Raw genomic sequence first — 22,285 nt, 5'->3', positions numbered from 1 at the left:
CAAAATCATCAACACCACCACCACCACCACCACCCAATGACTGACTGACTGTACACACACTCCACCCCTCCAAACACCATCAAAATCATCACCACCACCACCACCACCACCCAGTGACTGACTGTACACACACTCCACCCCTCCAAACACTATCAAAATCATCAACACCACCACCACCACCCAGTGACTGACTGTATACACACCCCACCCCTCCAAACACTATCAAAATCATCAACACCACCACCACCACCACCCAGTGACTGACTGTACACACTCCACCCCTCCAAACACTATCAAAATCATCAACACCACCACCACCACCACCCAGTGACTGACTGTACACACTCCACCCCTCCAAACACTATCAAAATCATCACCACCACCGCCACCACCCAGTGACTGACTGACTGTACACACTCCACCCCTCCAAACACTATCAAAATCACCACCACCACCACCACCACCCAATGACTGACTGTACACACACTCCACCCCTCCAAACACTATCAAAATCATCACCACCACCGCCACCACCCAGTGACTGACTGACTGTACACACTCCACCCCTCCAAACACTATCAAATTCATCACCACCACCACCACCACCACCACCCAATGACTGACTGACTGTACACACACTCCACCCCTCCAAACACTATCAAAATCATCACCACCACCGCCACCACCCAGTGACTGACTGACTGTACACACTCCACCCCTCCAAACACTATCAAAATCATCAACACCACCACCACCACCACCCAGTGACTGACTGACTGTACACACTCCACCCCTCCAAACACTATCAAAATCATCAACACCACCACCACCACCACCCAGTGACTGACGGACTGTACACACACTCCACCCCTCCAAACACTATCAAAATCATCAACACCACCACCACCACCACCCAATGACTGACTGTACACACACTCCACCCCTCCAAACACTATCAAAATCATCAACACCACCACCACCACCCAATGACTGACTGTACACACACTCCACCCCTCCAAACACTATCAAAATCATCAACACCACCACCACCACCACCCAATGACTGACTGACTGTACACACACTCCACCCCTCCAACACCATCAAAATCATCAACACCACCACCACCACCACCCAATGACTGACTGTACACACACTCCACCCCTCCAAACACCATCAAAATCATCATCACCACCACCACCACCACCCAGTGACTGACTGTACACACTTTCCACCCCTCCAAACACTATCAAAATCATCAACACCACCACCACCACCACCCAGTGACTGACTGACTGTACACACTTTCCACCCCTCCAAACACTATCAAAATCATCAACACCACCACCACCACCACCCAATGACTGACTGACTGTACACACACTCCACCCCTCCAAACACTATCAAAATCATCAACACCACCACCACCACCACCCAATGACTGACTGTACACACACTCCACCCCTCCAAACACCATCAAAATCATCAACACCGCCACCACCACCACCCAGTGACTGACTGTACACACACTCCACCCCTCCAGATCGCCCCGACCCTCCTCGCTTCCCCGTGATGGAGAACATCCGCGATGACTCAGTGGTGTTGTCCTGGAAGCCTCCCCTCAACGACGGAGGCAGCTTCATCACCGCCTACATCGTGGAGAAGAAAGAGGTCCCGTCCGGAAACTGGCTGAGGGTGGCCTCCACAAGGTGAGAGGGGGGGAGGGGGGAAGCATTAACCCATTCTTCACCAGGTGCGAGTTAACTCATGATTACTTCCCGTGTGGACCAGCTACGAGTAATATTGTACCAGCACACTGTTCTAATTTCGTTCATTTCTGCGGAGGAATTTTGTTTAATGTCCCGTCACACATATCGGTGATTGAAGACATTTTGTTAAAGTATTTATGAATACATCTGAGTATTATCGGTTAGAAGGGGTGGGAGATGTGGATGAATGGAGGGTTGGGAGAAACTGGGCAAATGAGGGTAAAAATGTGGGTGAAATTTGGAAGAAAAAACCCAACAACAACAACAAAACAACTCTAAATACAGTTCCTTTCTGCTTGGTACGGTTGGCATTCTAAACTGATACCTTTACAGATTCCGGAAGCATGGAAACGAAGCTGTGTTCGACCGATTAAATCAACAGTTCTACATCGATTTTCGCCGTAGTAGTGAACCACCCTGTTTATTCTGCACTGGCCTCAGGTAGTGCTGGGCAAGGGGAGCTGTAACAAACATGTGCCTGTGGGGTAGAATGAGTAAAGGACAGGGGGTTGAGTGTGGAGGAAGGGAGGGAAGGTTTGAGAGAGAGAGAGAGAGAGAGAGAGAGAGAGATGCTTGAAACCCCTTGATTGGCCGTATGATGCAGTGCTTACATCCTTGCGTGACGTCGCTAATGACGTCACCGGAAGGAAGGGAGATAACTCTGGAAAACTGAAAATTCACACATTTGGATCTAGAGTGTTTTTTTGTTTTTTTGTTGTTGTTTTTGCTTGTTTGTTTTTCTTTCGATATTCGGATCTCTAACGTGCGTATTTGATCTTCTGCTTGCGTATGCACACGAAGGAGGTTCAGGCAATAACAGGTTTGCACATATGTTAGCCTGGGAGATCGGAAAAATATCCACCCTTTACCCACCAGGCGCCGTTACGGAGTTTCGAACCCGGGACCCTGAGATTGAGAGTCCAACGCTTTAACCACTCGGCTGTTGCGCCCGTCGCTGCTTACCTGTAAGTTATTGTTTTGTTTTTTTTTTCCCCCGTGTTTCAGGTTCGCCTTCCACAACATCACGGGCCTGTCCCCAGGCAAGGAGTACTTGTTCCGGGTGAAGGCCGAGAACTTCTACGGAGTCAGCGACCCCTGTGAGACCACAGAGCCCGTCAAGACGGAGGACGCTGAGGAGATGAAGAAGAAGAAACAGCTGGAAGGCATGTTGTTATTTGATTTATTTTATTTTATTTTTTTATTTTTTTATTTTTATTTTTTTTTTTTAGCTGGAAGGCAAGTTGTTTTGCTTTTTTTTTGTTTTGTTTATTCTATTTCTTTTCCCTTTTTTTCCTATTTTAGCTGGAAGGCAAGTTTTTCTTTGGCTATGCAAAGGCAGTTGTTGGTGGCTGGGTGTGTGGGCGGATGTGTGTGTGTGTGTGTGTGTGTGTGTGTGTGTGTGAAATCACGATTCAGCTTGTTCTCTGTATCTCTGTCTCCCTATTGTGTCTGTCTGTCTTTCTCTCTATATATAATTCTGTGTGTCTGTCTTGTCTGTCTGTTGGCCTCTCTCTTTCACTCTCTCTCTCTCTTGCTAGATCAGCAAGGTCAGATTGGAAGAATGGGCCCTGCCTAAAATCTTAATCCTTGAATGAAAAAAACGTTTTGAGTTGAGTTTGAGTTCTGTGTGTGTGTGTGTGTGTGTGTGTGTGTGTGTGTGTGTGTGAACGTGTGCATGCGTACATGCGTTTGCGCGTATGTTTAACCTGTACTTGAGACAAAAGTCAGATGTTTTCTATGTTGTCTCTTTCGCTGTTTCACAGATGAGCAAGGCAGGAAAGTGCGCGGCAAATACGATGGACCAAAGATCAACGACTACGATAAATTCTGTGAGTAGTTAGGTAGTTCTAGTTTAAACCTTTCATCTCTCTTGCTTTTTGTTGTTGTCTTTGTTCATTTGTTTGTGGGTTTTTTCTCCCTCTCAAGAATGTTCAGATTCTGGACATAGCACCATAGAGTGAAACAGGAATATTGTCATTGTAGCCTATGCTGCATAACACACTTTGTGTACAGTATAATGGTGACAAAAATTGTGCAGATAGTTGTTTCAGACATATTAATGTACATTTTGTCATTAAGTTGATGGTTGGAATCAATCTACCATGTTCACACAGTTAAGGAGAAAGGTTTTATCATGAAATTGGAAAAAAGACCCCCCCCCCAAAAAAAAAAAAAAATAAAAATAAAAATAAAATAAATAAATAAATAAATAACAACAACAAAAAAGAAAAACAAAACAAAACAAAACAAAAAAAGAACCCCCAATTGCAACGATATTAATATTTACAATAATGACAATTTAATATCTCTAAACGTACATTGTATCGGACCATATTGAGATTTTGTATTGAATGCCAGATAATGTTTTGTTTTGTTTTTCCTGATTTTATTTCTTTTTGTTGGTTGGTTTGAAGCCCTGTGTTTTATGTGTCGTTTTGCCAATCTGAAGTATTGCATCTAGTTTTGTGGACTGCTCTGCGTAATGTCTGTTGGGGGTTTTTTGTGGGTTTTTTTGTTTTTTCTTTTTTTTTTCTTTTTCTTTTTTTGTAATGGTATGTTCCTATATTTTTTTCATGAATTTCCTTCTTTTTTTTTGGTCTTATTTCTTTATAATTTTTTATTTTTTCATGTTACATTTCTTTCTTTTTTTTTAATGGGGAGGGAGTGGGAGGGGGGTCGTGATATGTATAGCTGCATATTATTTGGCCCAAATGAAGTTTGAAGTTTTTCACTCAGCGTTGCATTTCGATGACCTTGGTTCCTTGTTTTGTGAACGCTGTGCTGTACGTATGCTGCCTTTCACTGCTCTGCTGGCAATCTGTGTGTACTACCCCTCTTCGTTTCTCCACCAGACACATTGAAGCCATTCTGGTTCTTTCCGCTTTCTTCTTCTGTCTTCTTCTGCGTTTGTGGACTGCAACTCCCACGTTCACTCGTTGTACACGAATGGGCTTTCACGTATATGACCGTTTCTTTTACCCCCCCCCCCCCCACCCACCCGCAAGCCGCCCCCGCGCCCCCCCCCCCCCCCACCCCCTCTCATGTTGGCAGCCATACTCCGCTTTAGGGGTTGTGCATGCTGGGTATGTTCTTATTTCCATAACCCACCGAACGCTGACATGGATTACAGGATCTTTAACGCGCGTATTTTATCTTCTGCTTGTGTATACACACGAAGGGGGTTCAGACACTAGCAGGTCTGCACATATGTTGACCTGTGAGATCGCAAAAATCTCCACCCTTTACCCACCAGATTGAAAGTCCAACGCTTTAACCACTCGGCTATTGCGCCCGTTCTGTTTTTTTGTTTTTTTTCAGTTTGGATGGAAACTTTTATGTCATGTTGCAGTCTTTTTTTGTTGTTGTTGCTTTTTTCTTCTTTTTTTTTCTGATTTAGTACTTTTGCTTTATTTTTCTTGGACCAAGGGGATGCTATTATCATATGAGATCCGTGGCTGTATTTATTCTTTTTGTTTTTTCTTCTTTTTTTTTTTTTTTTTTTTTTTACCAAGGGCATGTTATATGAGTTGGAAGTCCATTGCTTTATTTCTTTTGGTGTTTTTTTTTCTTTACATAGAGTTATTTGTGCTGATAGCCTCTTGCTGTATTTCTTTTCTTTTTTTTTCCTTGACCAAGGGGATGCGTTTTGGGTTTTTTGTTTTGTTTTTTATATGTGCTGGTAGTCCAATGAATCAGAGACATTGGTGTCCTTTGGGCCCCGTGGTTTGACAGTGCCCGTTGTGGCCTCTGTGTGTGTGTGTGTGTGTGTGTGTGTGTGTGTGTGTGTGTGTGCGTGCCGTGTTGCAGTTGAGAACCTGTGGAAGAAGTACGTCCCTCAGCCCGTGGAGATCCAGACTGGCAGTGTGTATGACTACTACGACATCCTGGAGGAGCTGGGCAGGTGAGGGGCTGCCTCCACGCCACTTTCACTTTCACTTTCATCTTCACTTTCACTTTCAGTTTCTCAAGGAGGCGTCACTGTCTGCGGAAAATCCCATGTACAGTACAGCACATCTACCCGGACAGATGCTTGACAGCAGCACAACCCAACGCGCTTAGTCAGGCCTTGAGTGCATGCTTGTGTATATGTGTATATATCACAGTGGATTTCCTCCACAGAATTTTGCCAGAGGTCGTGCTGCACACAGTACCTCGGTTTATCGTCTCACGCGAATGGCTAGGCGCTCAGTTTGATTTTGTAGTGCAACTTGGGAGGAAGGGCAAGAGCGGGAATGGAAGACACATCCTCCCGGACACTGTATCGGAAGATGAACGTCCTGTCCGTTCTGCCACCTTCCTCCTTATTTCACGGCAAGTTGCTGTGAAGACGAAATGCTGACATGTCATGCTCCTTTCTTACTTACTGTGGCCTTTCTCCTTAGGTTATCGACAACAGACCTCCCTTATGAAATGCTTACATGACATATTACATACTTAGAACTATGCCTTGCACCACGTCTGGGATATAGGCCGTCGTCAAGAGACCTCCAACAATTTCAGTAATTGGACAAGACACAGTACGGTCGCTAATTTCATTTTCTCCACATTCCTGAGAAGTATCGGATGAATTATTGCACTTTTTTGTCACTATCTGGGTCCAGTTCGCTGTGAGAGTCCATCGTAATTTCATTGAGCACTTACTGTGCAGTAAGCCTTTGACGATTTACCATATCGATGTGGAAAAACTGATACCTCCCCCCCCCCCCCCACACACACACACACAAACACACACTTATCGTTCGATTTTTGGAGCGAAACTTTTGCGTACCAGTGAGGAAGGAAGTCAAGTTCAAGTTACTTCCCTTACCTAGCAGTAAATGCATAATTATTAGCTGGAGAACAGGTTCAAGTAAAGAGGTTTCTTAGCCCGCCTGCCACGGGGGGTGAGGGGGGGCTCAGGCGGAGAATGGCCTCACAGGATCCTGAAATATTTATCAGCAAAATTTTGTCAGCGAAATGTAGTCAACAAAATCTACCCCCCCCCCCCCTTTTTTTCCCCCAGTGGGGCGTTCGGCGTGGTTCACCGGTGTGTGGAGAAGAAGACAGGCAGAGTGTTCGTGGCCAAGTTCATCAACACACCCTTCCCGCTCGACAAGCACACGGTGAAGAACGAGGTGAGCATCATGAACCACCTGCACCACCCCAAGCTGATCAACCTGCACGACGCCTTCGAGGACAAGCACGAGATGGTTCTCATCCTGGAGTTGTGAGTGCCCGTTTTGGTTGTTTTATATTATTTTGTATGTGTGTGAATGTTGGGGGAAGGGGGGGTGGAGGTTGGGGGTGTGCAGGGGTTGGATGGGGGGGACTTTGGTGTGGGTTGTAAATGGGACGTATAGGTGTGTGTGTGGGGGGGGGATAGGGTGTGTGGGGTGTGTGTGGGGAGGTGAATGTTGTAATGTTTGCGGGGCGATGTGTGTGTGTGTGTGTGTGTGCGTGCGTGCGTGCGTGCGTGCGTGTGTGTGTGCGCGTATGTCCGTATTTAATCACACTCATTCTTTTTATATTTGTGGATGTCAGTGCTTCATATATATTCCCTCCACAATATTTATTTATGAAAACAGTAAACAAAGTTTGTATAAAATAGATACAACCAAATAAACAGATCAGTAAATAAATAAATGTACAAGATGTAAACTCAGATTACTAGAATGATAGATATTTCAAAAAAGTAACTGGAATAGGTTTAAATCAAAATAGTCCACTTTCGGCGAACTTGTTAACACGAACACAGGCGAACACACACACACACACACACACACACACACACACACACACACACACACACGTACAACACCTCTCCACTCACCTACACACCCACCCACCTACGCACACACACACACACACACACACACACACACACACACACACACACACGTACACACTGCCAACACACCACCCAAAAAACGCCAAACAAGCTACAGTGAATGATACTGGAGCCGGTTGAAATCATCTTGAATCGTTCAACACTACACATCCTGATCACAACCACTAACAAAGACACAAGGAGCATCAACAAGCTCAAAGCTTACACTGTGCTCACACGCTGCACATCCAATGCTGACGATGCTCTTTGCCCTCTCGCACCCCCGTCACGCAGCCTGGCCGGAGGAGAGCTGTTTGACCGCATCGCCGCCGAGGACTACAAGATGTCGGAGGCCGAGGTCATCAACTACATGCGGCAGGTGTGCGAGGCCGTCAAGCACATGCACGAGAACAGCATTGTGCACCTGGACATCAAGGTCAGTGCTAAGGATGGAGGCTGCCGGGAGTGAGGGGGGGGGGGGTAAGGGGGGGGGGTGGAGAGGGAGGGTGAGGGGGGGGCGGGGGAGGTGGAGGGAGGATGGGGCAGATTCAAGATTTCAAGATGGTTTATTATATATATATATATATATATATATATATATATATATATATATATATATATATATGCCTTGGGCTCCCTTACGAATGAGAATGTGAACATCATTTTTTACAAAAACATTACATCGCGATAAATCAATTTGAGCATCAATAATACACAGTCAAACAAGAATATAGCTGCATTACAGTTCAATGTGTAGAACAATGAAAAACTATTATAAAAAAACAACAACAAAAACAAAAAAAAACAACGTTTTCACGAAATAGCCATTTCTCTGAATTTGAGAAATGGGAGGGTACCACACCCGAAGGATGAAAGCTACGTACAGCACCTCTCAGTCTCTTCCTTCCACCCCCTTCCATCCCCTCCCTTCCCCCGCCTCACGTTCTTCCCTTTCTATCATCCCTCTCGTTCTATCCCTCCATCAAATCTCAACTCTCTAATTCTTTTCTCCTCGTCTTTCCCCTCCCCCTCCCCCTCCCCTCTATATCTCTCTGTCCATCTCTCCGTCTCCCCCCTCACTCTCTCCCCTCTATATCTTTCTGTCCATCTCTCCGTCTCCCCCCTCACTCTCTTCACTATATCTCTCTGTCCATCTCTCCGTCTCCCCCCTCACTCTCTCCCCTCTATATCTCTCTGTCCATCTCTCCGTTTCCCCCCTCACTCTCTCCCCTCTATATCTTTCTGTCCATCTCTCCGTCTCCCCCCTCACTCTCTTCACTATATCTCTGTCCATCTCTCCGTCTCCCCCCTCACTCTCTCCCCTCTATATCTCTCTGTCCATCTCTCCGTTTCCCCCCTCACTCTCTCCCCTCTATATCTCTCTGTCCATCTCTCCGTTTCCCCCCTCACTCTCTCCCCTCTATATCTTTCTGTCCATCTCTCCGTCTCCCCCCTCACTCTCTTCACTATATCTCTCTGTCCATCTCTCCGTCTCCCCCCTCACTCTCTCCCCTCTATATCTCTCTGTCCATCTCTCCGTCTCCCCCCTCACTCTCTTCACTATATCTCTTTCTGTCCTTCTCTCCATCTCCCCCTCACTCTCCCCCATCTATCTCTTTTTGTCTATCTCTCCGTCTCCCCCCTCACTCTCTCCCCTCTATATCTTTCTGTCCATCTCTCCGTCTCCCCCCTCACTCTCTTCACTATATCTCTCTGTCCATCTCTCCGTCTCCCCCCTCACTCTCTCCCCTCTATATCTCTCTGTCCATCTCTCCGTCTCCCCCCTCACTCTCTCCCCTCTATATCTTTCTGTCCATCTCTCCGTCTCCCCCCTCACTCTCTTCACTATATCTCTGTCCATCTCTCCGTCTCCCCCCTCACTCTCTTCACTATATCTCTCTGTCCATCTCTCCGTCTCCCCCCTCACTCTCTCCCCTCTATATCTTTCTGTCCATCTCTCCGTCTCCCCCCTCACTCTCTTCACTATATCTCTTTCTGTCCTTCTCTCCATCTCCCCCTCACTCTCCCCCATCTATCTCTTTTTGTCCATCTCTCCATCTCCCCCCTCACTCTCCCCCATCTATCTTTGTCTGTCCATCTCTCCGTCTCCCTCCTCACTCTCTTCACTATATCTCTTTCTGTCCATCTCTCCATCTCCCCCTCACTCTCCCCCATCTATCTCTTTTTGTCCATCTCTCCGTCTCCTCCCTCACTCTCCCCCTCTATCTCTTTCTGTTCATCTGTCTCTCATCTGTGGTGGTGAAACAGTGGTGTATTTTGATTGTGTTTTGATTTTCTTCTTCTTCTTTTTTTCTTTTATTTTGTGCTCATTTTCGCTTCTTTGGCTTTATCCCCTCTTAAGGGCGGGGGGTGGTTGTATAAAAGCATGTTATTTGCTTATCTATTACCCTCGATAATAAAAAAATTGTCTTGTCTTGTCTTGTCCTCCGTCTCTCTCTCTCTCTCTCTCTCTCTCTCTCTCTCTCTCTCTCTCTCTCTCTCTCTATATATATATATATATATATATATATATATATATGTATATATATCCCTCTCTCACCCCCTCTCTCTCTTTCTATTTATCCCTGCCCCCCCCCCCCCCCACCTCTCTCTCTCTCTCTCTCTCTCTCTCTCTCTCTCTCTCTCTCTCTTATCCATCTCTTTCTTCCGTTCCTCCAGCTTCTACCCTTGCACACTACATTTCGATTTTTCTTTTTAAAAAAAAAAATCAAAAAAATCGTGCCATCCCGAAAACCAAACTGACCACACCTCTCCCCTCCCCCCCTCTCCCCGTGTATCCCCGTCACGATGTCCACAGCCGGAGAACATCATGTGCGAGACCAACAGAGCCACCAACGTCAAGCTCATCGACTTCGGTCTGGCCTCCAAGCTGAACCCTGACGAGGTCATCAAGGTCACCACGGCCACTGCCGAATTCGCCGCCCCCGAAATTGTGGAGAGGGATGCTGTGGGCTTCTACACCGACATGTGGGCAGTGGGCGTGCTGGCTTACGTGCTGTGAGTTGGTGGTTGGATTCTGTGTGTGTGTGTGGGATGGGTGGGGGAAGGGGTGGGGTGGGGGGGTCCGTGTGTGTACGGGGGAGGGGCGGATGGGGGGGGGGGGGGTCTGTGTGTCTGTCCGTCCTTTCGTCTGTTTGTCTGTCTGACTCTATGTGTGAGTGAGTGTAAATGTTTGTTCGTGCATAGACATAATCTATGATTAAATATGTAGGTATGTTTGTATGGGTGGATGTGTGAATGCTCGCGCTCGCGTGTATATGTGTGTCTGTGTATGTGTTGGTCTGTATGTGCATGAATGCATGTGTGTGTGTGTGTGTGTGGTGAGTGGGGAAGGGGCTATTTGTGTGTGTGTGTGCGTGCGTGCGTGCGTGCGTGTGTGTATGTGTGTGTGTGTGTGTGTGTGTGTGTGTGTGTGTGTGTTTAACTTTAACTGTATGTCTCTGTGTGTGAGTGTAAATATCTAAGCATGTGTGTAGACATAATAATGTGTGTTCTTTGCTTAATTTAACATCTTTTCACTTTGAGTGATATAAGATGTGTGTACGTGTGTGTGTGTGTGTGTGTGTGTGTGTGTGTGTGTGTGTGTGTGTGTGTCTGCGCGCGTTTTTTGCGTGAGTGTGTGTGTTGGGTGCGTGTGCATGTCTGTGTTTGTGCGTGTCTCTGCGTGTGTGCGTGGGTCTCTGTGCGTGCGTTTGTGTGTGTGTGTGTGTGTGTTTCTGTCCACCCCCACCACCACCCCCGTCCCAGGCTGAGCGGCCTGTCCCCCTTTGCCGGGGAGGACGACCTGGAGACCCTGCAGAACGTGAAGCGTTGTGACTGGGAGTTCGACCAGGAGGCCTTCTCCTCCGTGTCCACTGAGGGCAAGGACTTCATCAAGTCCCTCCTCATCAGGCAGCCACAGTATGTGCTGGTTTTGGTGGGGGAGTGGGTGTGTGTGTGTGGATGAGTGGCTGGGGTGGGGTGCTGGTTTCAGTTTGGTGGTGGTGGTGGTGGTGGTGTTTGTGGTGGTGATGGTTATGGAGGTGGTGATGGTATTGTTGGTGATGGTGGTGATAGTGTGGTGGTGATGATGGTTATGGTGATGGTGGTGATGGTATTGTTGGTGATGGTGGTGATAGTGTGGTGGTGATGATGGTTATGATGGTGGTGATGGTGGTGGTGGTGATGGTGGTGGTGGTGATGGTGGTGGTAGTGATGGTGGTGATGATGGTTATGGTGATTGTGATGGTGGTGGTGGTGATGGTGGTGGTAGTGATGGTGGTGATGATAGTTATGGTGGTGGTGATGGTGGTAGTAGTGGTGGTGGTGATGATGGTGGTGGTGATGGTGGTAGTGGTGATGGTGGTGGTAGTAGTAGAAGTAGTAGCATTAGTGATATCGGTGGTGGTGGTGTTGCTGTTGTTGTTGTTAGTAGTAGTAGATGTAGTAATAGTAGTAGTAGTCACGGTGGTGGTGGTGGTAGTAGTAATAGTAGTAGTAGTAGTAGTACTGGTGGTGGTGGAGAATATGTTGGCTAAATTTCTTCATCTTCATCAAGCAAAAACTGACATTGATCAAAATACAGAAATTACATTTTCGCCCATTTTGATTAAAGAATGGATAACTGATAACTGTGTTTAGCCTTAAATTTCCTCCGTGCTAATGGTTTTGTGCTGTAATTTACGTTCATATTTATCTATTAATGTAGAGTCTTGTTGCAGACTATTAATATTTTCCATTGTAACATTTAATGAGTGAAGTCTCTGATACAGGAAAAGGTCACGTGTCTGTCTGAACACACACACACACACACACACGCACACGCACAAATATGCCCGCCGCCAATATTCTTTCTACTACCACTTACTGCCTTATTGTTTGTCTCCAGGAAGCGGTTGACTGTGTATGAAGCTTTGGAGCATCCATGGCTTCTGGTGAGTGCACTGTGTCTTGTTTGTTTCTGGATATAGTTTCTTAAGTGTTGTTAGTTGATTGATGATTCCTTCAACCCCTTTGAGGTCCGAAATTTGGTAGAATAGCAGAGTGGATTCAGTGTTAACTACAGCCCCGTGCGTATTCATACTGTTTACTGATGCAATGGGCTTTTTGCCGAACAGAAGTAAAGAGGAAGACATCCTGTTTACTGATGCAATGGGCTTTTTGCTGAACAGAAGTAGAGGTAGGCACCCTGTTTACTGATGCAATGGGCTTTTTGCTGAACAGAAGTAAAGAGGAAGACATCCTGTTTACTGATGCAGTGGGCTTTTCGCTGAACAGAAGAGGAAGACACCCTGTTTACTGATGCAATGGGCTTTTTGCTGAACAGAAGAGGAAGACACCCTGTTTACTGATGCAATGGGCTTTTTGCTGAACAGAAGTAAAGAGGAAGACATCCTGTTTACTGATGCAATGGGCTTTTTGCTGAACAGAAGAGGAAGACACCCTGTTTACTGATGCAATGGGCTTTTTGCTGAACAGAAGAGGAAGACACCCTGTTTACTGATGCAATGGGCTTTTTGCTGAACAGAAGAGGAAGACACCCTGTTTACTGATGCAATGGGCTTTTTGCTGAACGGAAGTAAAGAGGAAGACACCCTGTTTACTGATGCAATGGGCTTTTTGCTGAACAGAAGAGGTAGACATCCTGTTTACTGATGCAATGGGCTTTTTGCTGAACAGAAGAGGAAGACACCCTGTTTACTGATGCAATGGGCTTTTTGCTGAACAGAAGTAAAGAGGAAGACATCCTGTTTACTGATGCAATGGGCTTTTCGCTGAACGGAAGTAAAGAGGAAGACACCCTGTTTACTGATGTAATGGGCTTTTTGCTGAACAGAAGTAAAGAGGAAGACATCCTGTTTACTGATGCAATGGGCTTTTCGCTGAACGGAAGTAAAGAGGAAGACACCCTGTTTACTGATGTAATGGGCTTTTAGCTGAAGAGAAGTAAAGAGGCATAAATCCAAATCAGGAATGGTGACCTGACACCCTGGCCTGTGGGACTTCACCAGTGATGAGGGTTGGAGACCCTGCTCCGTCCTGGTGTTGTGTCCTTCAGGAAAGGCGCCTTGCTCTGAATGTCCTCACTCCACCTCAGGGATGAATGGGGTACCTGTCCTCGGTCGGGGAAGGTTTTAATGACAGCGGTGGAAGGAGAGGACTGGGCCCCGCCTTAGTACGCTGTATTCCTAGAGGCAGTGGATATGGATAGGTTTTTGTGGAAGATTGGTATCAACATGTCGATAAAGGTACCATGTTTAGTGTTACAGCATGTCTAAACCCAGTTTTGGTCAAGATGCTTGCCTTACAGAGTTACCAGCTGATTGTGTTATTGAGTTAGCAAAGTTTAGATCAACCAACAACGCACTTCCCGTTGATAAAGAGCGTTTCAACAATTTACCGTGAAGTGAAAGAATCTGTGACAAATGTTCCACAGATGATATTGGTGATGAGTTTCACTGCTTGGTTTTGTGTCTCTTTTTCTGACAGCAGGAAGACAATGTTACCTACATTTTATAGAACCCGGCCAAACACCATTAAATTCCACTTACTGTTTCCTGAAAGAAACACAAGAATATTATTCAAACTTTAAGCATTTGTCTCTACTACTCGACGGGCGCAATGGCCGAGTGGTTAAAGAATTGAACTTTCAATCTGAGGGTCCCGGGCTCGAATCTCGGTAACGGCGCCTGGTGGGTAAAGGGTGGAGGTTTTTTCCGATCTCCCAGGTCAACATATGTGCAGACCTGCTAGTGCTTGGATCCCCCTTCGTGTGTGTGTGTGTGTACGCACGCAGAAGATCAAATACGCACGTTAAAGATACTGTGATCTATATCAGCGTTCGGTGGGTTATGGAAGCAAGAACATACCCAGCATGCACACCCCTCAAAAACGGAGCATGGCTTCCTACATGGCGGGTAAATAAACAAAACGGTCATACACGTATAAAATGTTACATGTCTGTCTGAGTGTATGCGTGTGTGCCTGCAACCTGATTAAATGACACAGGAAACGAATGATGAACGCCCAGTGGCAGCCATCAGTCGGCTCTACCCAGGTAGGCAGCCTGTTGTGCAAATGACTCCGTGTTTGTAAAGCGCTTAGAGCTTGGTCTCTGGCCTAGGTTAGGCGATATATCTATGTATTCAAATCCAATCCAGTCATACGTGACAGGGATGTTGTGGTGGTGTGTGTGTGCAGGGTGACCACAGTGACCTCACTCACCGCATCCCGTCCAGCCGCTACAACAAGATCCGCCAGAAGATCAAGGACAAATATGTGAGTCACCCCACCCCCGCAATGCTGACTGTGCTCTGTCTGTCTGTCTGTCTGTCTGTTTGTCTGTCTGTCAGTACGTCCTCTGCCTGTCTGCCTGTCTGCCCGTCCTCTGCCTGTCTGTCTGTCTGTCAGTACGTCCGTCCTCTGCTTGTCTGCCTGACTGTCTGTCTGTCCATCCAACCGTCCTCTGTCTCTCTATCTCTCTGTCTGTCTGCCTGTCTGTCTGTCCATCTGTCTGTCTGTCTGCCTGTCTGTCTGTCCTCTGTCTGTCTGTCCTCTGTCTGTCTGTCTGTCTCTCTATCTGTCCATCTGTCCATCTTCTGTCTACCTGCTTGTCTGTCTGTCGGTCCGTCCTCTATCTCTCTGTCTGTCTGCCTGTCTGTCTGTTCATCTGTCTGTCTGTCTGTCTGTCCGTCTGTGCATCCGTCCATCCTCTGTCTCTCTGCCTGTCTGTCTGTCTGTCCTCTGTCTGTCTGTCCTCTGTCTGTCTGTTTGCCTGCCTGTCTGTCTCTCTATCTGTCCATCCGTCCATCTTCTGTCTACCTGCTTGTCTGTCTGTCGGTCCGTCCTTTATCTCTCTGTCTGTCAGCCTGTCTGTCTGTTCGTCTGTGTGTCTTTCTGCCCGTCCTTCTGTCTGTCTGTCCATGCTATCTGTGTGTCTTTCTGTCTGTCTGCCGACCTGTCTGTCCCCCCTTCTATTTCTCGCTCTCTCTGTATCATTCTCTTTCTGCCCCTCCATTCTCTCACACTGTCGTCTTTATAGATTCATTTTACATTTATGTGTCTGTACATGTGAGTGTATGTATATGTGCGTGTGTGTGTGCCTCTGTGTGTGTGTGTGTGTGTGTGTGTGTGCGCGCGCGCGCCCCCGCGTGTGTGTGTGTCTCTGTGTGTGTCTGTGCCTGTATGTGTCTGTGTTTGTTTGTGTGTCTGTGCGTGGTAATGTGTGTGTGCGCGTGTGATTACCATTGTGAATTTGATGATGATGATAATGATGATGATCATCAGTATTCTTCTCCTTGTTGTTGTTGTTTTTGTTGTCGTTGTCGTCATCATCATCAGCATCATCAACATCATGATTATTATTATTATTATCATTTTTATTATTGTTATTATTATCGGTATGATTATTATTATCATTATCATATATCATTATGTATGTAATTCCAGGCGGACTGGCCTCACCCCATGCCGGCCATCGGACGTATCGCTAACTTCAGCTCCCTGCGCAAACAGAGGCCGAAGGAGTTTGCCATCTTCGACACCTACTTCGGTGAGGATGCTCCTCGCTTTTCTTCCAGCAGTGTTTGTTTTGGGGGGGGGGGGGTTCTGTCGTTTATAACACATTTATCGTTACTCTATAGCCGAGCCGACCGCACTGGGCCGTACCTGTCAGAGCTACAAACGTTGTGGATAGGCTATCATCGCGTAGAGCCTTAAAAATGACAACTAAAATACGTAGCAAAGGCACGAGTGTAATCATATTCAAGCGCATAAAAATCTGTGGTATGGCTCTGAATTTGATAATTCCGTCAATTTGATCGCGTCTTTTAACCCGCGCTCCAGCATAATTGTACGGGATAAACAATCCTCTTTGTCTCTGTCTCTGTCCCTGTCCCTGTCTCTGTCTGTCTAACTGTCTGTCTGTCTGTCTGTCTGTTTCTCTCTCTCTCTCTCTCTCTCTCTCTCTCTCTCTCTACCCCATGTGTTAGTGTTCAGGTTCCTGTATATATATATATATATATATATATATATATATGAATATATACATGAATATATACATACATATGCATGTATATTATAACAAGCATACAAAACCAAAATATACCAGCGGGCAGCTGACATGTTCCAGTCTTTATATACTTTCCATACAGAACAAAACAAAGTAAGAATGCTTAGTCACAAAAAGCCAACGTAGTGAGAATACCGAATTACCAAGTTCAGATAAAGACGCCCGCCCCCCCTCTCCCCAAAATCAAACAAACAAAAAGCATAAAAAATTCAAGTATTCTTAGAAAAAAAGTGTTGGTGAATTGACGTGCAAGGCAAAAAGTATGAACGTAAGAGACAACAGAGAGACAGGCAGAAGGCCTGAAACACAGCCATGGAAAAGAGGAAATTTCTGGCACAGAACCTCAAGAAATTGGGGATACTTTTCTTTCGGAAGGAGACCCGGGCATCCCTGAAATGGGTTCCTACAAGACAAACACCTGTGCTGGACTGTAAGTTTCGGTGCTGTGGGAAATGTCAGTGATGACAGAAACGATGACTTCCATGGCATTGACTGCACTGTGAAAACACTGCCCTCTGTGTCTGAGACTTTCTGTGCAGCACCTATTGTTCTGTTTGTCTGGATAATTCTGTTACAGTCTGTCCGTTCAGATTTACCAGTTATTTCTGTCTAGTTAACTGTTACTGACCTTTGTCACCGACCATTGTAAAGTTAGTATGGCGTCATGATTTAGTCATTGCGGACATTTCCGTGTCATACACATTATTTTCATTGCTCTTTTTCTCATTATTAAAACGTCTTCTATTGAGCACACAGAACTAATATTTTCCCATTCCGAGTGCTTTGGGTGAAATATAGAATAACATAATGATTACACATCTTTGTAAGGGACAGTGTCATATCCAGTCACACTGTTTCACACCACTCTGTGTAAAGGTCTGTCACTTCTATCTCTGTCATTATCATATACGTGCTTGTCAGTATTGGTGTTGTGGGAAATGTCAGTGATGACAGACATGATGATTTCCATGGCACTGACAGCGCTGTGAAAACACTGCCCTCTGTGTCTGAGACTTTCTCTGCACCACCTGTTGTTGTGTTTGTCCTGATGATGCCATGTCCACTTTGTTGTGCCACCACAGTGTGTACATTAGATTCTGTCAGTGATTTCTGTGCATTTAGATATTTTATCTGATCTTATTTTAATTTTTTTGTTTTATTTTGTTTCATGTTTTTGCCGAATGGTTACCGACCATGACAAAGTGGGTATAGTGTCGTCATTTAGTTATAGCAGACATGTCTGTACCACGCGTATTACTTCCATTGCTCTTTTTAAACGCATTATTAGAACACACAAGTGCCGATTTCGTCAACCCATAGCATTAATCAGTTTCCCATATAAAGTCTCCTGTGTGTGGCAGAATGCCTTGTGAATCGTGTCGCGGGACAGCGCCACATGTTAGTCACGTCGTTTACCACCCATGTGTGCTGTGTTCAGTGCGGTCACTTCCATCCGTGTCACCGTCATGTGCTGAGCTCAGTTAACTCATTGCGGCCCAGAATCCAGCCCCCACATCGGCAGCTGAACGTTGAACGTGTCAGCCTCGTGGAGAGGTGGCCTGGCGGGGGAAACGCGTCCACGTGTTGAAGAAAACGAATCTGACGGTGACGGGATCAAACCATCGTCTCGCCAGAATTGTCTTGTCCTTCCTCCTCCCTCCATCCCTCCACCAGACTTTGAGTGGTGGGTCTGGACGCTAGGTATTGGAAGGAGACGATAAAGCGAAGTCTCTCATGCAGTATGCGTTTTGCGCATGAAAAGAACACAAGGCAACGAGGGTTGCCCTTGGCAGAATTAGTAGTAAAATCCACTCTGATTTCCATGTGATGTGCGGGGCATTTGACAAGCCTGGCTGACTGACTGACACGGGACATGAATGAAGATCGTCTAAAGGCAGCTGTCAGTTACGTTTACAAAGGCACGCAAAGTATTGCGTAAACGACTCCGTGTTTGTAAAGCGCTTCAAGTTTCGTCTCCAATCCCGGATAGGCGCTATTTAGATAACGACAATGAAACTTAGTAATTTCAAACGAACTACAACACCCCCCCCCCCCCCCACCACCAAATACTTGCTGTTTTCGTGTTGTGTGTGTGTGTGTGTGTGTGTGTGTGTGTGTGTGTGTGTGTGTGTGTGTGTGGCCTCAGTTGCATGCAAGTCAACGAACACGTTTTACCTTTTCTTCCGTTTCTTCTTTTATTTTTCTTCTTCTCCTTTCTCCTAAAGAAAATTGTTCGGGGCTTTCTTCATTGACCAAACACAAAACAACAACAATAGATAAATTAATGAATAGATAGATAGATAAATGAATAAATGAATAAATAAATGAATAAGTATATAGATAAGTAAATAAATAAATAAATAGATAAATAAACAAATAGATAAATAAAGAAACAAACAAACAAACAAATAAATAAATAAATAAATGAATAAACAAACAAACAAATAAATGAATACACACGCATAGAGCATTAGATACAAAAATACCTGTTCACGCACAGTCCCCAGCCTGACTGTGTCTCTACATGTGTGTGCTGTGTGTGTGTGTTTTCCTTCCCCACCCCCCACCCTCTACCTCCCACCCCAGACCGCAAGGAAGCCGCTCCCAGGTTCGTGCGGAGACTCCGCAACCAGGTGGCCGCGGAGGGCAACACGGCCAAGTTCGACTGCAAGATCGTTGCCGCCTCCGCCCCCATCATCACCTGGTCAGTGCCTGGCTTTGGGGGGATGGCAGGGGGGATGGGGGGGAGAGCTGAAGGGAGGGAGGGATGGCAGGGGGGGGGGAGGGAGAGCTGAAGGGAGGGAGGGAGGGATGGCAGGGGGGGAGAGCTGACTGGAGGGAGGGAGGGAGAAAGAGCTGAAGGGAGGGAGGGAGGGATGGCGGGAGGGAGGGAGGGAGGGATGGCAGGGAGGGAGAAAGAGCTGAAGGGAGGGAGGGAGGGATGGCAGGGAGGGAGGGAGAAAGAGCTGAATGGAGGGAGGGATGGCAGGGAGGGAGGGAGAAAGAGCTGAAGGGAGGGAGGGATGGCAGGGAGGGAGGGAGAAAGAGCTGAAGGGAGGGAGGGAGGGAGGGATGGCAGGGGGGGAGAGCTGACTGGAGGGAGGGAGGGAGGGATGGCAGGATTGAAGGAGGAAGGGGATGGGTGGAAGGAGGGAGAGAGAGGGGAGGGAGGATGGAGGGAAGGGAGAGGGAGGGGAGGGAGAGAGAGAAGAAAAAGAGGATAGAGCAATAGGTAGAAGAAGGGAGGGAAGGAAAGAGGGATAGGAGGAATGAAAGGAATGAAGGAGGGAGGGCAGAAAAGGAGAGATGGTTGCAGAGAGTGAGGGGTGAGTGATGAAAGGAGAGAGGAACGGAGGAATGGATGGAGGGATGGAGACGGAGGGAGGGAAGGAGAAAAGAAGGGATAGTTGGAGGGAGGGAGGGATTATCATTACATTATTTATGCTGGTGATGACGCCGATGATGCCAATGATGATGATGATGATGATGGTGGTGATGACGAGGATGATGATGGTGATATCAATGCCGATGATGACGGCGATGACGACGATAATGATCATGATAATGACGACGACGGTGATGACAATGATGATGATGATGATGACGATGATAATGATGATGATGATGATGATGATGACCATGACGATGCCGATAATGATGATGACGATGATAATGATGATGATGGCGATGACGATGCCGATGATGATGATGATGATGACGACAGGTTCAAGGCGGACGCCCAGCTGAGCCAGAGCTACAAGCACATGCAGAAGTACCACGGCAAGGAGTACGAACTCCGCATCAGCCGCATCAAGATGGACGACAAGGGAGAGTACAGCGTCAGGGCCGAGAACTCCTTTGGCAGGAAGGAGGAGAAAGCCACTCTCACTGTGGAGGGTGAGAGCAGTTATGTCTCGTGTGTTGTGGGAGATGATTTAACGGTGATTTTGTTCTTGTCAGCATCTGTCTTGTCACTTAAAGACTATTGCTTCTGTATAGATAAAAATACCATTTTTGTAGTTCGTTATTTAATTAATGGTTTGCAATGGATTGAATTGTAAGGTTTGTGGTTTGTGACTTAATGTTCATTGTTTATAGATAACGTTTCCAATTTTTGCTCTTTACTTAATGGCAGACTTTTGTGGATGACTTACCAATATTTTAGTTTGTTGTTCGATAACGAATTGCAAATATTTATAGATAACTAGTTCATTGCCTGATGACTATTGTTGACAGATATCTAGTCAGATGTGAGGTTCTTTCATCACTAGTCATTGTGTGTAGCTAACTGATCAAATCTAGTTATTGTTTGTTCATAATATCTCATATCTGAGATTCATTACTTGATAAAAAAAAATTGTATATATTACTTGATGGTCATTGTTCAAAGTTAACTTGTCGAAATTGTGGTTTGTCACTTGCTTATGGACAAACTTTGGCATTTCGGTGTCGTCACTGAATGATCGTTGTTTGTTTTTCAGCTGGTCTTGAGGTTCCCAAGGCTGAAAGCCGTGACGTCACACCTAGAAAGCAAGTCACTCTTTTCAGTTCAACTAGATATTGTTTTGAGATGGAGTGTGTATCTGTTTGTGTGTAGGGGTTGGGAGGTGGAAGATGCGTGCGTGCGTGCGTGTGCGTGTGTGTGTGTGGGCGCGTGTGTATGATAATAATTATTATTATTATATATTTATATAGCGCTGAATCTTGTGCAGAGACAAATCAAAGCGCTTTCGCACCAGTCATTCAAACGCATGCATAACTCTAAAACTGGAGAAACTGAAGAAGACAAGGAAGAGGCAGGGAAGGGAGACTGTTTTGGGAAGAGGTGGGTTTTAAGGCCAGACTTGAAAGAGCTGAGTGTGGAGACCTGACGCGCGTGTGTGTGTGTGTGTGCTCATTCTGTTATAGGGGTTAAAAACGTCTCTTTTCAAATCTACAGCGCATTGAGTTCCAGTTCAGTTTTGAGGTGCGTGCTACCTGAAGGTTTCTCAGTTGTTATCATGATTACTATGTCTTTTATATATCATTATAGTTGTTGTTGTCGCTGTTGTTATTATTGATCTTATCATCATCATTACCATTGGCATTAACACTTGCATTAATAGTAGTAGTAGTAGTCGTAGTCGTAGTAGTCGTGGCAGCAGTAGTTGCAGTAACACCAGCAGAAACACCAGCAGCAGCAGTAGCAGTTGTAGTAATAATTGTGGCTGTGGTAGTAGTGGTAGTAGTAGTATCATTAACAACATCACAGTCATCCTCATTACTATCATCCTGATCACTGTCATCAGCATCACCATCATCCTCATCACTATACCGTCATCATCACTATCATCCTCACCACCACCATCACCACCACCACCCTCATCACTATCGTCACTATCATCCCCTCCACCATCACCCTCATCACCGTGACCTCATCACCCTGACTGATGACCGACGCCCCGTGCTGCAGGAAGCGGGTGTTCGAGGAGCTGCCCATAGAGAAGCCCGTGGAGGACTGTGTGCCCAGCTTTGGCTTCGGCCTCCGTCCCCGCTTCATCCAGGCCGGCAGCGAGTTCAAGCTGATCTGCAACGTCATGGCCCACCCAGTGCCCAAGGTACCCCCGTCCCCCTCTCGCTTACTGCTGTCTTGTCTTGTCTGG

At 46.2% G+C, this 22,285-nt stretch overlaps 1 protein-coding gene across 1 annotated transcript in view; it reads left to right on the top strand.

Moving 5' to 3' along the window:
• LOC143301083 (twitchin-like) overlaps positions 1–22,285 on the top strand; it is a 265,961-nt gene that overhangs the window by 223,162 nt on the left and 20,514 nt on the right. The window contains exons 79-93 of the mRNA XM_076615089.1: positions 1,542–1,707; positions 2,773–2,930; positions 3,531–3,596; positions 5,575–5,668; positions 6,770–6,973; positions 7,868–8,009; positions 10,392–10,591; positions 11,342–11,494; positions 12,462–12,507; positions 14,774–14,851; positions 16,022–16,124; positions 19,230–19,347; positions 20,368–20,540; positions 21,125–21,173; positions 22,096–22,240. Of these exons, the coding sequence (XP_076471204.1) occupies positions 1,542–1,707; positions 2,773–2,930; positions 3,531–3,596; positions 5,575–5,668; positions 6,770–6,973; positions 7,868–8,009; positions 10,392–10,591; positions 11,342–11,494; positions 12,462–12,507; positions 14,774–14,851; positions 16,022–16,124; positions 19,230–19,347; positions 20,368–20,540; positions 21,125–21,173; positions 22,096–22,240 (1,895 nt within the window). The remainder of the gene's footprint in view (positions 1–1,541; positions 1,708–2,772; positions 2,931–3,530; positions 3,597–5,574; positions 5,669–6,769; positions 6,974–7,867; positions 8,010–10,391; positions 10,592–11,341; positions 11,495–12,461; positions 12,508–14,773; positions 14,852–16,021; positions 16,125–19,229; positions 19,348–20,367; positions 20,541–21,124; positions 21,174–22,095; positions 22,241–22,285) is intronic.

This window comes from Babylonia areolata, chromosome 27 (assembly GCF_041734735.1).
Source record: "Babylonia areolata isolate BAREFJ2019XMU chromosome 27, ASM4173473v1, whole genome shotgun sequence".
NCBI classification, from domain to species: Eukaryota; Metazoa; Mollusca; class Gastropoda; order Neogastropoda; family Buccinidae; genus Babylonia; species Babylonia areolata.
Note: the sequence above shows the minus strand (reverse complement) of the source record. Positions and strands in the feature narration are given on the sequence as shown.